Source organism: Buteo buteo, chromosome 15, assembly GCF_964188355.1.
Source record: "Buteo buteo chromosome 15, bButBut1.hap1.1, whole genome shotgun sequence".
NCBI lineage: Eukaryota > Metazoa > Chordata > Aves > Accipitriformes > Accipitridae > Buteo > Buteo buteo.
The window spans coordinates 4,868,573-4,884,982 of NC_134185.1; the positions used below are offsets into that span (position 1 = coordinate 4,868,573).

Sequence of the window (16,410 nt, forward strand, 5' to 3'; positions counted from 1 at the left end):
GTAGCTGAAGCCATCCAATTCTACAGCTTCAGTGCAGGACGAATACAACCAGCAGGTTAAAGGTTTCCCTGCCAAGTTTAAGCAGCAGTAGCCAGTTGCTGGCACTGCTCCAGGGGGTTTCTGCCTCCACCATCATAATGGATATTCTACCCTTTAATGTTACCAGTGTTTTCATAGTATATATTTTTCTTAAATTAAAAAAAACAAACACAAAACACCACTTGAGCTTTTCGTAAAGCTCACTCTGGGCCTTCCCTTGTTCTTTTGCTATCCATGGTGGTTTTGCCACTGACAACAAAAAAGTAAGACCAGAGCCTTTAATGCCCTACTTTTAAGTGTTAATACATTTACAGAAGACTATACAAACAAGCGCCGAACAGCAATTACACATTATTAGAGCTACACAATATTTGTACATGTTGCTAAAACAATGCTGCTAAATGAAGAAGCTTTATTAGTTTAGAGTTTTTGGCTGCTGTTATTAAAAATATATTTACCTGAAAGGAAATCCAAGTATTTCATTTTACAAACAATTTAAAATATAGCAGTAAGCAACATAAACTATTGCTTTTTATGTTTATACAATTTTTTTGGCATAACACTGCCATACAGTTACAGAATTATAAAATATATCTTTATAGTGCATTACAAATCCAGAAACTGGTTACCACTCCTACCACATACATATGGTATTGGTACTACCAAACATGCACGGCATTCTGTAATTAAACACTGCAAAGGAATACAGAGAAGAGAGCAGGACCATTCATAAAAACTGACATGGAGCTGTTTCATTTTGCAAGTAAAAACTGTTGGGTTTTGGTTTGGCTTTTTTTACTGCACTTTTTTCTTAGAATACATTTTAACAATGAAGTCTACGATATTTCCAAATTTTATCAGTGCAAAACTATACCTAATCATCTGTTGCTGAACTCAAACTGCATAAAAGGCAAACAACTATGGAATAGGTTAAAACACAGAAAAAAGAGCAACTAAGGATTAGCAAACATGCTTCAGCAGATCCCCAAAATATAAATGCCATAACCTTTTTTACTGCAAAACAATAATTTTCACATAGTTAGCCACAGTAGTAAATACATTCAGTATATTTCACAATAAATTTTTGTTGATGAATACGCCACTAGACTTGTAAGCGTGGTAGAATTAAAAAGTGCTGAGTTTCTAAGAAGTAAGAGACTTCTTTCAGAACAATTTGCCAATTCTCACATTTGTTATTTTATAGCAAACAGCTTAATGCTCTTGAAAATAAAGGTGAAGATAAATGTAAAGCCAGAAGAGGTCTCTATTTAATTGGTCTCTATAGCTTTTGAACTATACTTTAGGAGTCCATTAGGTATGGCATGTATTAAATATACTCTTTAAAATAAACTCTTCCTTTCCCCGATGGTCTTAAGTAAGTATACTTAAGAATGTGGGCTGTAAAAGGAACACAGCTTTCAGGAAAATAAATAGTTCATAGGCAATACAGAGCACAGAGATATTAGAGACACACAATTTACATTCCCCTTGGAGAACTGCATCTAAGTACCTGTTAGTAGTCAACCTATGGTGTTGACCATGACGTGAATGGAGGGCAGGTTGCTCATACTTAGGCCTTTTTGACCCATCCCTCATTTTCAGGCTCCGATGGCCATCAAAAACACCTTTTGAGCAGCTACTCCAATTGCAGTTTGAACCGGGGACTTGTATCAAAATAAGTTACCAAAATGTGGAATGAGGAGTGTGGTTCTCAGCAAATCCCAGATAGTATTTCTGTCTTCTACATGATCACAACGTTACAGCCATTGATGCTGGTGTCTCCACATCCAGAGGTACCTCACTCAGATGTGGGCTAGGAATAGGTTTTGCCTTTGACTGATCTTGCTTTTACACTGATAGAAAAAAAAATAAAATCTGTTTTGCAGTTGGAATCTGACTTTTAATACTTCATACAAAAGGATTTATGTATAAAAATTTATTCAGAAGGGACAAGCAAGATAATATTGTCATCAACATAGGACAAGTTTTCTTCCTAAGCAGACATCTTCTGCCTAAGGATAGAAACACAGGACATTTTCTGCCTAAGCAGGTATTTTATCACTAGAATCTCCTACGGCTTTTAAAAACTGACTTGAAGTGGATTACTGTGCATCTTACAGTACTTTTAGTAACTGTGTTTAAATGCACTAACAATTCTTGAATAAACAGATCTGAGGCAAACAAGAGATTCCTTTTTCTACACAAAACAGAATTAAAACACAGAACTCATAGCCACGAGGGATTGTGGAGGCTGAAAGAAACCATGAGCTCAAAAATGGAAAAATTCCTGGAGAAAAATGGGGTCACCTTAGCTGTTCTTTATTTCACACCATCTGTTGGTGGCCACTGCTGGAGGCAGGATACAAGGCTAGAAACATCTTTGGCTCTGATCCACACTGGTAGTTCTTATGACAATGTACATCATTAGTGTGATATTGTCACACTTTTATTAATGGCAAAACTTACTTCATATACTTGCTTCTTATTCATAAATACAGCTTTTGTCAAGGAAATTCAACATGGTATGTTACCTGTAAAAGTATGGCGTAGTAAGAGTTACATTTTCACTTAAACATGTATATCTTACTATATTTTGTGATCAGTAGCATCACAACTGTCAGGAAAAGAAAGGTGCAAAAAAATAATTCAATTAAACAGATATACATAAATTTTATTTAAAAACAAACAAGACCCATTTTCCATTTGAATCTAGTAAATCTCCCTTGACTTACCTTATTAGCTCATCCATCAAAATTATACAAAGCTTCTAAAGTCTGTAAACTTTCCGGTTATAATACAGGTATATGCAACTGCAGATTATTAGAATTATCCTGGAATAATTCAAGGAAGCTTACACTAGGTTACATGAAATATTAACTATGATTATACAAATACTAATACATCAGACTGCTGCAATCATAGAGCAGGAAACTGGGGAGCTGACCAAGCCAGGGAACAGCTCTCAAAGGCTTATTGCAAATATTTTTAGCATCCTTCAGGTTCATGCCTTTAAATATGAGCAGTACGGACACCAAGAGCTCAGTTCTGCTCCTAGACACATGCACACGCATATCTGCTCTTCTTATCTGAACGGTCTGTGGTGCACACCTCATGTACCCAAGCTTTCAGTCTCTACACCAACACCGAACCAGGTACCAAGGCAGAGTTACGTCCTGGATAGTACGGCACAGAGCTGTAACTAAAGTGCTGCATTTTTGCATGATTTGTACGATCGCCTTCACTTCCATGCGTGTACTCAGTAACATTTTGTCAAGCTGCGCATTCATATGTCCTCACCACAGGATACGTAAAATCAAATTCACAGGCATGTGCATATACACGTTACTCCTGCTTACCAGTACGAGAGGCTACTCAGATATACTTTTTAGGAAAGAACACCTGTATGGGAGATTCTGTTCAATTAATAAATTAATAGCTCAGATTCCAGTAAAACACTGGGCCAAAACACATTATCGTAGTAAGTACACAGAAATCCCTGAATACTTAAGCATAATAGAGAGACAAAACTAAGTTTTAACAGTGAGCAAATGTGCTGACTTTCTTTGCACATCCTCGGTTTCTGACGTAACAGTTAAATAATTAAGTACTGGCACTTATGAGAATACAATCATTTCAACATATACTGTACTGTAAACCTGAAAGCCAATACTTAGAAACTTCAAGCACAGGGTGCTTCTGGTTGCTAAGGCCATGATCCTGTAATGAAATGCATACAGTGCACCCACTTGATCCTCACAAATCTCAATGGGATGCTACACTGTATGATTGCCCTGCAATGAATCCTTCTTTTAAGCACTTTCAAAATTAGAAGAAACAACTCCTCCATGGAAAAGAATGATAAACATCACATTTTACGTAGAGCAGAATTTGTTAGTCAAAGTTGAAGTGTCCCATGGGAGTAATTCTGTTGATAAAGCTGTAAAACAAAGATTACAGAGTGCAAGAGCCCACCTGACACAAAAAAACTCACTTACCATAGCTCTTTGTAGGCAACTGGTATGCCACTACTCTTCTCACTTCTATGAAAATTGATAGAAATATACTGAGTTGAGGATTTTAAAAAAAAAATAATTGCAAACTTAATATAAGGATATGAGTCCCAAAGTTCTTGACTGTATTTTCAGATACACTGGGCCCTTAATGCAGACAGCCCTGCCAGATTAAAAGTACATGAAGTACTTAATTAGGAGTAGAGAACCAGCAAGCATGTATAGGTGAAAGCTGTGTCACAGTAACAGAATACCGTACTGCAGAGAAATCTTCTGGATGCACATCCCAAGAGCTTTCTGGTCTAAAATTAGAGCAAGATTTATCTTTTTTTTTTTTTTTTTTTTTTTTGTTCAGTAGACAAAAGATCTCCTGAGGTCATCGATGTTCAATCCAATTACAGTATAAATATAATAACACCCCCAGCATCCCTTATTTCACTTGAACACCATGCGTTTTTTAGAAGTGTTTAACCTTAATACTAAAGTCCATAAATTGAAGGCTCTGCATAACTACCTACCTTACAGTTACGTTCCTCATACACAGTGTATAAATTTTCCTTATGCCATTCAAGAAATAACTATGTAAAAACAATGCTATTAAGTTGGCATGGTTAGGCACTCGAGATTTAAAAAGTCATAGGCAGAACATAAAGTTGTCCTCCCTGTGCGTACGCGTGGGGTCAGAGTCCTTAACTACATGGACCAATTTTATCTCAGCCTTTTCCTGTCCCCTTCTGCTCTGAAGGTCAGAGGCAAACATGGACAAGGGGATCCTAGATCAAGTCCAGGGTATTGTGAAAGGCTTCTCAGCACCATTCCAGCTTTAAAGAGGCAGTAGCTGCAAGTGGAATTCTCTGGGGCATTTCTGCTCAGACAGACTTAACGCCTCCTCGAGCAATCTGGGTTACCCTTAAAAAAATCCACATACATACATTCCTTTCCTTACAAGTCAGCACAGGAGGAGGAGGGATATGTCTTCCTTCTTCCCTGCCTCTTTAGGATGGAAAGAGCCTGATCTTTGTCCATGGGTACCAAGATCTCTAACTGCCATTCTATTTGATCCCAAGAAACAGTGCTACCTGGGGAAAGCAACAGATGATGCACTGCCGTGATGGGAAATAGCGAAATGGAAAAATACAAGACATTTTGTCTATGCTCTGAAACCCCTGAAGACTTTGCCATTTTGAGTTATAAGACTTCAATAAAGTCCCGTAGCACTCTCACACACACTAACTGTAGTTAGCCACTTGCCTTGTAACATTTCATCAAAAATACATTAAAGGCAGTAGATAATATATACAATTCTAAATAGAAAATAGATACAGAAGTTGTAGACTATTTTAGGACTGTAGAAAGTGTGAGTTCTACCTGAATTATTTTTTAATTCATATTCAATTAACTTGCTGGGTACTATCTTGTTTGACTGAATGGCATGAAGTCAGAAGAGGCTACTCAGGGAAAGCAAACAGTCCTTCAGTGAAGAAAGTTGGGAAAGATCTTAACTGGGAAATTCCTACTTGTTGGTCTCCAGCTGGGCCAGCAGACTGGTCTGCCTCAGATTTCAGCTGATCATCAAAATAACATTAAACTGTGAAAGACCTCTGATAGAGAGCAAAGAGAGGAAAGAGACAGCTGGAAGGAAAGCATCAGGACGGCCTTTCTCTCCCAGACCAGCAAGAGGGTGTTCAGCATTGTGCAGACCTTACCCAAAACTGGCCAAGAAACCTCCAAGTTCAGGTAAGATCCAGCTGGACAGGCCTGGTGACATTGTCTCTGATGGCTCTGATGATGAAGCAGTGCCTTGTGATGAAGACACTGCTTTTCAGCGGTCCAGAGGCTTTCTAAGTGCTGAACCCAGCTGGGGGAGTTGTTTTGTTATAGCTGATCATCAGAGAGCTTTCACACTGAGACCAAATCTGAGTGATCAGAGATATCCCTCCCCCCAAATTAGTAGTAGCAACAAACGAGTCAAGAGAAGAGGGAACCTAACAGGGACTAAAAGAAGTCTAAAGCACAACTTCCTTTGTACCCAAAAGCTGTGGATACAGTTTCATCGTAAGTTAAACTTTAATTCAATGTACAATGATACCCAGCTGCACAGGACATTTTGATACCCATTATGAAGTGTCTCCGACAAGGATGCTAATCTAAGGTAAAAGATGCTGTGCAAATACTGCCTTTAAACATGAACATAGTTCCTAAAAAAATATCCACTAGGGAAAAAACTGTGCTCTTGAAAGAATTTCTAGTCATTTCATAAAAGGAAATCAACACTTAAAGCATATTAAAAGAAACTTAAAAATTCTGATGTTCCAAGGCCTTCTAGTAAGTTACACTTTTTTTCTTTTTTTTTTTTTTTTTTTTTCATACTGGATTAATTTAATGGCAAAAAAATAGATAAGCTTTTCTACGCAATCTGTCTGGAAAAGATAATGGATTTCTTAGCTTTGAAGATACACAATTGTTTTGAAGAGCCACACCTGGTTGACTGCTGATAAACAACTGAGTTGAAGAAAAATAAAATTCATTAACCAAACAGAAGCCTAATCTGATGTATTCACAACAAGCATAGTCTCATGAACATTTTTTACTACACTAGATGGAAATTTCACCCAAAATGAAGGAGCAATGAATAATTTGCTTCATTCAATGTGAAATATAATGATTTTTAACCTCAGACTCATGATTTGAGCTCATCCTTGTTTTTCGTGGTGGTCCCCCCTGAAAGTGTATCCTTATCAAGATTATCTTGTAGTTCTGCTGACGTGTTATTTGAAGAATTCTCAGTGTCACATAAATCTTTCTCTATAGTGTCTGGGGGATTTCCACAGTCACTGTTCAGATTTTCATCATCTTTTTTGGAATGAGAAGCGTCCTCCTTTCTGTCTGAAGTATCATGAATTTCCTCCGATTTTGAAAGCTGACCACTATCGATATCACTGTTCTTTTCACTGTTATTCTGCCTAACAGGATCACAGTTCATTTCTTGTTCATCCTGGTCGTTTTCTTCCCTGTTTTTTGTGAGTTCTACCTTTCTTTCTTCAGTTGTTTTACCAGCAGAGCTTCCACTTGCTGATGTATTCTTAGGCTCTTTTGGTTTCTTATGCTTAGGAATATAACTGTTGTGAATAGAAATCGGAGATGCTGGCTTTTTATTTGTTTTGCTTGCCTCCGACTTCTGTTTTCTTGGGGGTCCCCAGATAAAATGCTCTGAGGGCGTATAGTGTTGCTGGGCAAATCTCAGGAGTTTCCTCCTTTCTCTTCGGTCTCTAATAGTATACACAAAATATTCTAGAGCACTTTGCTTAATGTTAGGAATGGTATCTTCCACAAGAGCTTCATGGAGGATAAATTTTACCAGGGGAGATTTGAAACTCTCATATCCAAGCTCGCCAAGGCTTTTCAGAATTCGAGTGATTCTCAAGTAGTTGTGTTGAGACCTTTGGAAAAAAAGGGTGAAAAAATTCCATTGAATCAGAACCCTCCTCCCCCCCGTCCCCATTACAGATACAGAACTGGAACTTCAATTCCTCACTCCTTTTTATCACTCCAGGTGTGTACTTCAGGCTTCCTGTACTTTAATTTCTCACAGCTGCTGAAGCCTGCTAGCACCTCCTTTGCTAGGATGTTGTGAGTGAAAATTAGTGTCTGTAAAATGTACTGAGGCAACAGGCTGACAAAAAATAAAATCAAAGCATGTACTGATTTTGATCCCTCCTGCTGTATGTATTCTTTCTGAGGAGAAAAGCCAGTCACTTCATAAAATGCGGGTTTTGTAGTGTATTGCAGCAATACAGCTACAGAACAGGATCCATTGCACTTAAGTTATTTAAAAGCTAGGTCTCCAGTCTAGACTAGCTACCTGTACCTCTGATACAGTCAGTGCTGGGAGAAAAACAGGCATCTCTGGAGAGCAAGTCCCACTGCCGTAAGAAGCGTCTAAGATAAATGGAACAAACTATGTTCTGAAAGTGTTTATGAAGAACTCTTTCCCTCATAAAGTACACCTAGGTAAACTGTAAAACTTAAATGCCTAAATTTTAGATGGCTAAAATTAGGTAAAACCAGTCCCAATTCCTGACTTAAAACTGTGTAGCTACTCACTGGTGAGAATATAGCAATTACAGTGTAAAAATGTGCAGTGTGTCACACCTGGGCTTCCTGAAACTCTGTTTTATCTGTGGCCTGAGTCTGAGCCCACATCCCTATTGGGTCATATAATATTTAAGTAAAATTAATAACAAATTATTCCCATTATTCACCCAGAATTACCATCAGCAATTCTACCTACAAGCTTTCATTTGGGTGGGGAAAACAAAGTACTGCAAGGAAACAATCTTCAGCTCTAAGGTCAGAGGCATTAGGAAAGCGATCACAAGATTTGAAAAGAGATTTTGATACAATTAATCCACATGGGACAAAATTCAGTGCAAACTTATGCTCCACACAACGCCAATGAAAAGCGACACATGTGATTTGCCGAAATTTGGGCTAAAGTTTGACTTAATGTGTGATTAACCTCTCCAGTTAAGCACTACAATTAAAAATTATTAAATACATAATATTTCTTGTTTTGAGGAGGGAGGGAAATCTTGTTATTTAGCTTCCATACAGGTGTGGAGAATTTGACTTTTCTCAAAACATGAATACAAAGGTAAACCATGCATCCTTTCCAACTGAGAAGCAGCGCTTTGGGATCAGGTGAAAACGCATTCAGCAGCATGACTAATTTGGAACTGTGATCTTCTTCAGCACCATCTGAAGTTGTATTTTCAGGGAATTCAATGATGTCAGTTAGACTGGTAATGGGCAAGAAGCACAATCAAAAAGAGGGGAATGAGGAACATACACATGCAGACACAAGCCAGGCATCGGCTATTCCTTTTTCTCTTTTTCCTGGCAATCTTTGGAAAATATATCTTCCCTTTCTCTAGAAAACAAAAGGCTAAAGAGATTCTATGGCAATTCTAGAGAGTGGAGTGCATGTCATTACTTACTCATTCAAATGTTGAAATCTTTCTTGCCAGTTAGCAGCTCGTGCTACATTTCCAGTTTTATCAATTAGTTTTATTCCAAAAAACTCCAACATCATTTTGTAAGCCAAAAGGAATCTTCTAATTGCTTCTTTTGTTTTCTTGAATTCCTAATAAACAAAGAATACGTCCAAAATTCTAAGTGGCACTAAAGCGAGTACTTCTGCATTGTGTAAAACAACTCTACAGAACAAAAAGCAGTTATGTATCAAAATTAATGTGATGGTTTGTATTGAGCTCAATTTGTATTACCTCAATTTCATATGTAGTTAATTCTTTAGCATAGAAGTTCAGACCTTGTTCCCTCAGTGGGAAAAGCCTGTTAAAAGAAAAAGCACATTATGGCTCACAGTATATGAACACTTAATCAAATTAATGCTTTGAAACAGAAATATGTAGTAAGTGACCGACCACTGTATGTAAGTGTGGTTATGTTCCAGTTTTTCATAGTCTCCTTTCCATTTATTTAGGACTTCTTCAATATAAACCCCTGCATAAAAATAATTTGAAGACTATTAGGTAGCCATCAAAAACAGCATTCAGCTACATAAAGTACATGCCATGTTAACAAAACGATAGAATACATACTTTAATTGTTTTTCACATACTATGTGAAATAAGGTCTATTACAGCCATAAATAAATTCATTTTAATTTAAAATTAATATAGTTACTAAAACTTAATTAAAAATAAGAGATGTATCAAATTGCAATACAAATAAAACCAACTGACTTATACTGAGTTACTTACCAGCAGAGGGTATGTGACAATAACCTCTGTAAAATACACTTCTCCGAAAGTTCTCATGTCCTAGATCCCTTTATCACACTGACTGGTAATTAACAAAGCACTTACATACAATATTGCATTGTGAATCACCTGTCATTGCTTTAACATGACAAAACTCTGCATACCTCTATCTCAACTGAGTAGAACAAAGCCTCAACTCTAAGAAATCTCCTATTCCAGGAATCTCACCAGCTGCAAATAACATTACGATTAGGAAATCTTTCTCTGCTAGCTGTGGCCAAGAGTCTTGCTACCATTGCTATGAGTTTGACCTTGGGTTCTCAGGTCATGCTCAACAAATGAGAATTTCAGCTTTTAGTGGTCTCAAAACAGTTGTGGAGTTCAGTCTGTTTCTCTTGGAAAGACACAGTGATAGAAAAAGGGGCAAAGTACATGCAAAAGGAAATTAATCATTCTTCGCACTGAGACCGTGTTCATGAAATTCAGTCACGGGCCAGGGCACTTTTCCAGGCACTGCACAAATACACAAAGTACATAAAAGGATGTTCCTTGTTCCAAAACCTGTACAGTCTCTTTCCATGAATGAATGGTCAGCGTTAGCCTGTTTCTACTCTGAAACCAACAACAGTTTTATCACCGCGGCATGACCTCTCCCAAAGTCAAATAGTATAGGAGTGGCCTAAAGAGCCCAAAGTCCCACGCAGATAGTCCCCTATTATATATTTGAGATGTCTCTCTCTCTCCCCCGCCCCATGAAAATTTCCACTTGGGTCTCAGTGAACAAAGAGGAACTCATTTGGTACTTTTCTTCAAGAAATGCAGAAAGCCGCCAGTCAAAGGGGCTGCTAAGAACATCGGGTTTCCAGTGCAGGCAAGGCTGGAAAAGGACCTTGGCAAGAGGACCTCCCGCCACCACCGCACTGTATCCAACCTACATTTCAAGTAGTGGAAAACTTGCTGCTCAATTCCAGGGCGGAGAGACAGACAGGCCAGCTCTGAGTCAGAACCACAAGCTAAATCTGTAGGTCATGGAATTAAACTTCAGATCTAGTACTGCGCTAGAAATGTCTTTTTTTAATAACATTCCCCAGTAGTTCAGTCCCTAACATGGTAGCTTAGACTCCCTCCGAACACACTCACAGAGCCACAGACTTAGGTCAAGGTGGTGGCTACTCTTTCCCATCCTCAATAAAACCTTCTGCACAGCCAGAGTTCACAGCCATCGACACTTCAGGCTCCATGACCTATGAGCTACCTTTGACACTACCTACTGTGGTTTTCTCCTAAAATATTAAGAGAACTTTTATTCTTTACAGATTTTAGGTGACCATCTCTTCTTGTGGCTAATCCTCTTGAATTTCTCCTTCATTTTGCACTTTAAAGGATTCCACCCCGCCCCAACCTCTTCTGGCTTTCAGTTTCAGGTTCACGTGGTCCTCAGGTTCACATGGACCGCAGTGGCCTTCTCCTTCTTTCTGTATCTGTTCCCTGCGTAGTGTCCCCTGAATTTTCTACCTCTGTACTGGTAATTCACAGGTCTAACTCTTCTTCCCATCAGGCTAAAAACACAGCATCTGCCTGTGGGTATCTAGATAAAGCTCAAGATGATGAAAACAAAGGTCTTACCTTCCTTTCACATAACCTGACTTGTTTTCTCACTTGCTGAGGATATTATCACTATCTTGCCTATAAACAGCTCTCATCTTCAACTTTCCTATATGTACATCTTTACATTCTTCTGTATAACATTACTGCCCACCCAGCTTCCTACCAGAACTTTGACATTTTGCACCTCAACATCCCTTTTCCTGACCTTGAAAAGCATCCTCTTGTCATGCTTACATCTACCCTGAATGCTGCTGTTATGATCATGTTTCTAGACAGCTGCTTTTTTATATTGCCTCTTTTTTTGCTTTGCATTCTTCCATTGTGAAGCCCTTTTCTGTAACATTAAACAAAAACTATACGCCTTCACTTCCAAAGCCTTTTGTGACCTGTCCCTTCCTACCGTATCAGAACCTATTTGTTGCTATGAGACTGATCCTGCCTCTGACAGGATCCTGCCTCAATGGCAGCCTCCACGTCTCACTTCTGTACTCAGATGTGCACTTCAGTATTTCCTCCCAAGCTGCTCTCATGCCGAGAGGATCTTTCTACAAACACCTTCAAAGTAACTTCCTTCTCGTTCTTCTAAAAGTCTCAAAAGCTTATTTTCAGCCTGCAAATTTTTTTTTTTTTGCCAATGGCTAAGCTCTTTTGTGCCAAGACTCCTGTCTGTCATTCTAACCAAGAGTGTTTTATTGCCTCCTGCTGCTTCCCCATCTGTCTGCTACCCTCTTGTCTCTCATACTTTGACTGCAAACTCTCTAGAGCAGGGTTTGTCATCTTGCAGCTAGTCCTGTGCTTGTGCAGAACCCTGCGTATGAGGTTCCTGCTCCACTACCAAAACCACTAGGGACTTTTGAGAAATAATTTTATTATTGTTGTTATAATAATCTCACATAAGGTAGTTACATTCTTTTTCAACACCCTGATCCCTGCCACTCATATTCAAGCAGCAAGAGTTTGTGCAGCATAGTGGAACAACTTTACCTTTGTTTAATAAAAGGTAACGCCACTACTGTAAAATAGTGGTAGAAACAATGCCCTGTACTACGTCATGCTGAAAATGCATGAGAAAAGCACCACGTCCCTAGAGCAAAAGCTAACTCTGGTTTAAGCATGTTATCAACACGCTACTCCAAGACGGGAGGTTCAACTGGTACAATATATAACTATACACCTTTAATTTGTCAGCACGGCAATTATCACTAGAGTTCTACTTTGTTACTATTATTAGTGAGCATTCTTTTGTTATCACTATTATTGCCACAGATTACTCACCATCAGGTTTAAACGGGATTTTATTTTTGTAAAAGCGGAGATTGCACAAGTCATTTTGATATCGAAGATCTTTAAAGTTCTGCTAAAAGAAAGGAAATAGGACATTATCAGCCTACAAAAACCTATCAAGAGTATCCAGAAAGTGATATTGTGCTCTTTGAATAATTCGAGGACAAAAAACATTTCAGAGTTGTTTTAGGAACCACAGAGTTTCACTCATGCACTTAAAGACTCAGTTTAAGGATTTGCAAGTTCCTTCTGGCTGGTACCTTCTCCTACCAAGGCAGAGGCTAGAGCAGCAAGCATAGCAGCACCTTGACTTCAGTCTCAAGGAACTTGAGAGACAAATAATAAGAAGTCCAAACTCTATAATTTACCCTCTTCAATGGTCAAGGCACAAGCCTATTTCTGGGCTCCTACCACTGTTCCCAGGCTGACATATGCACGAACACCTGGGATGAAAAGACGTTGCACTAGTTTCACTCCTCTCCTGCTGGCATACGTTGGGCCTCTGCATCAGCTTTTTGATTCTCATTTCTCATATTTATTAGGCACCACAAAGGTTTAGGAATGTTTGGGTTGTGTGCTGTCTTCTACTAAAAAAGCAATTTTAAACCATAGAATATTCTCTTACTGGATACTGGTGTCGGTACTTGTATAAATCTCTTGCTGCGTAGAAGCTTCTCTTTGGCTTGGCTGTCAGCTCAGTTCCATCACCACCCTGAAACAGTCAGAAAGTAGGTAATAACCATACACAAACACACTAAATAGCGACTTTCTGTAATATTAAAATAATTATTTTTCATGATGGATTTCAGCAATGTAAACAAACAAGAGCGCGCGTTTGCCTACTGTTTGGTCAAACACTGCAAATCTCCCTGCTGAACACTTAACACTTAAAACCTAAATTAAAAAATAAAATAAAACACAAAAGCAAGACTATGAAATGTCCTTCCAACGAGACGGAATTGCATTTAAATCAACAGGTTGATTGTAATTTCCAAATGCAAGACTTCAAAGTAACCTAGCAAGTGCTGGCATGAGATAAGTAGCTGAACACGAAAATGCAGAGACACTACTCATTTTGAACAGGAAAACATACTATTTGCGAAGACTATTTCTCATGTGTACATTGACTTAATTGCTATCGTTGCATCCTGTAGAAGAAAATGAATAGTCATGGACAAGCCAAATTGCAGTTCTAACACCTTCTTGAACCATTTTCTATTATTTGTTTCTCAGAACTTAAATTTAAAGCCCAGTAAGAAGAACAACTAAACCCCGAAGCAAAAGCCTGCTTAGAGAAAATACATATGTAGGAGAACTTGTACTGGCCCCCCGCTGTTCGGAAGCTGTGACCCGAAACAACCCGAGCCCATCAAGGTCAATGGAAATAATCCCACTGACTTCAGAGAACAAGCTGTGTGCACTGAAGAAAAACAGAAAATGAAGCCTTAGTGTACAGAGACTTCAACCTCCTACCAACAACTTTATTTTCTTTGTAATTTCTTTAAAACCATACTGCAGCAAAGGGTTTTGTATTCTTTGGTCTCGTAAAATAAGTCTCTGCACTAAAACTAAAGGCCGAATGGAGGGCGGGGGTGGGTGTGCAGGATTAGTCCTATTCCTTGCAATACACATGTAATAGGTTAAAGTCAAGCCTATAAAGGGAAGTTCCCTGTGACTGCACGGGACGTTTGCCTTTATTATTGCTCATCCCAATACTTATCAGTAGCACGTTAATGACCAGCGAGCATCTGTTTTCATTCTTCCTTTTGCAAGACCAGCTTTGACCTACGGGCAAAACAGGCTGGCTCGAGCAAGTGACGCCCCTTGACACTCCGTGATCGGGCATTAGTATCACCATCTATCAAGCAGAAAAGGGAAAAATGCTTACGCTTATTTAATTTTGCGCGGTTTCTGAACCAAATACAACCGTAATACATCTAACAGGCTAAAAAACCTACACCTAACAGGTCCACCCTGCCTTCAGTTCCAACTCCAATAAAACTCGGGGCAAAGCAGCCCTTAATTTCCTTAGGGTCGGCACGCTCAAGGGTTCCTAAAAGAGAGAAACTTGCCTCGAAAATTCCTCACCTCGGACCCACCAACGCAGGCTCCAATATTCAGCTTTTTAACCCGTTCAGTTAAGAGGCCGAGTTCAAGGCTACCTTGAAGGTAAAGCAGAACCTTCCCTAGAAGCAGCAGCGGGACCGACAACGACTTCAAGGCCTCATTTTTTCTCCCAAGAGCCACGAGAACGATGCGGGGGGGGAGAGGAGACAAACCGGGCTCGCTTCCACCTCAGGCGCGGAGCCGGTTCCCTCAGAAGCCGCTCCCCGTGCAACGGCCGGGTCCGCGCGCCGCCTCCCCTCCCCTCAGCCGCCGCCTCCCCTCAGGCGCCGCCCGGGCCCGGGCTGCCGGCCCCGGCCCTCGAGTGCCGCAGAGCGGGGACGGCGGGAAGGGAAGCGGGAAGGGAAGCGGGGCCACCCCGGCCCGGGGGCTCGGCTCGGCCCGCCTCGGCCCGCTCTCCCTCAGCGGCGCCGAGTACCGACCGACCGACCGGCCGTCCCCCCCCACCCCCAGCCCTGCCCGACCCCGCCGGCGGTACCTGCTCGGGGCTGGCGGCGTCCGCCTCTGCCCGCTCCCCTTCCTCCGGCGGCGGCGAAGGGGGCGGCGGGGGCTCCTGGGGCCGGCGGTCGGCGGCGGGCAGCTCGGCCGGTTCTTCTTCCCCGCCTCCCGCGGCGGCGGCGGCGGCGGCGCACACCCCCTCCTGCTGCTGCCGCCGCGCCGGCGGTTCCCCGGTTTTCTCCACCGCCTCGGGCTCCGAGTCGGTCTCCCAGGTGGAGTCGCAGTCCTCCACCGTGGTGGGCTCCTTGAAGCTGACCCCGCTCAGGAGGCTGCCCATCGGGCAGGGCAAGGCGGGGTGGGGGGGCACGGCCGGGCCCGCCGCGCCGCCCCGGAGGCCGAGGGCTTGGGGAGCGGCCGCCGGCTGCCTACGGCTGCGGCATGGCGGGGCGGAGCGGAGCGGCCGGGGCTGCTCCCCCGCCAGCCCACGGACAGGCGCAGGGCGGAGCTGGAGGCGCCGGGATTTCCACGGGAGACACGCACGGCCTGCCCGCCCGGTTCCCCCCGCCCGCTCCGCCGGTTGGCGGCGCGGAGGGTTTGCGGGGGGGGGGGGGGGTCTGCCCCGGCGGAGGGGAAAGGGGTGTTCGGCGGGGGGATGGCGGACAGCTCCTCAGTGGGGGGGTCCTCCTCTTGGAGGAGAGCCCCGTGTGCCCTAAAGGGTTACGGGGAAAGCCCTAAAAGGGGGGGGGGAAGCCCTAAAAGGGGGGGAAAAGCCCTAAAAGGGGAGAAAAAAGCCCTAAAAGGGGGGCAGGAAGACCTAAAAGGGGGGAAAAAAGCCCTAAAAGGGGGGGGGGGGAAGCCCTAAAAGGGGGGGAAAAGCCCTAAAAGGGGAGAAAAAAGCCCTAAAAGGGGGAAAAAAGCCCTAAAAGGGGGGTAAAAAGACGTAAAAGGGGGGGGGGAAGCCCTAAAAGGGGGGGAAAAGCCCTAAAAGGGGAGAAAAAAGCCCTAAAAGGGGGGAAATAAGCCCTAAAAGGGGGGTAAAAAGATGTAAAAGGGGGGGGGGGAAGCCCTAAAGGGGGGAAAAGCTCTAAAAGGGGGGAAAAAAGACCTAAAAGGGGGGGAAGCCC

At 41.7% G+C, this 16,410-nt stretch overlaps 1 protein-coding gene across 5 annotated transcripts; it reads right to left on the minus strand.

Annotated features, from left to right (window-relative positions):
• Positions 1-248: 248 nt before the first annotated feature.
• On the minus strand, positions 249-15,641 carry OGFRL1 (opioid growth factor receptor like 1). Of its 5 annotated transcripts, XR_012653020.1 has the most exons (9): positions 15,327-15,641; positions 13,350-13,436; positions 12,716-12,797; positions 9,494-9,572; positions 9,335-9,401; positions 9,047-9,192; positions 4,035-7,489; positions 2,506-2,570; positions 249-1,892 (listed from the first exon to the last, which is right to left on the minus strand). XR_012653020.1 is itself a non-coding variant. In XM_075046441.1 (7 exons), exons 1-7 carry the CDS (start codon positions 15,621-15,623, stop codon positions 6,730-6,732), a joined length of 1,515 nt encoding a protein of 504 aa, XP_074902542.1. In that variant the 5' UTR covers positions 15,624-15,641; the 3' UTR covers positions 249-6,729. The 5 variants fall into 5 exon arrangements, 2 of the variants coding, with proteins under 2 accessions (XP_074902542.1, XP_074902541.1); XR_012653019.1 differs by having other exon boundaries at positions 249-2,570; XR_012653017.1 differs by having other exon boundaries at positions 2,506-7,489.
• Between the last annotated feature and the right edge of the window lie 769 nt (positions 15,642-16,410).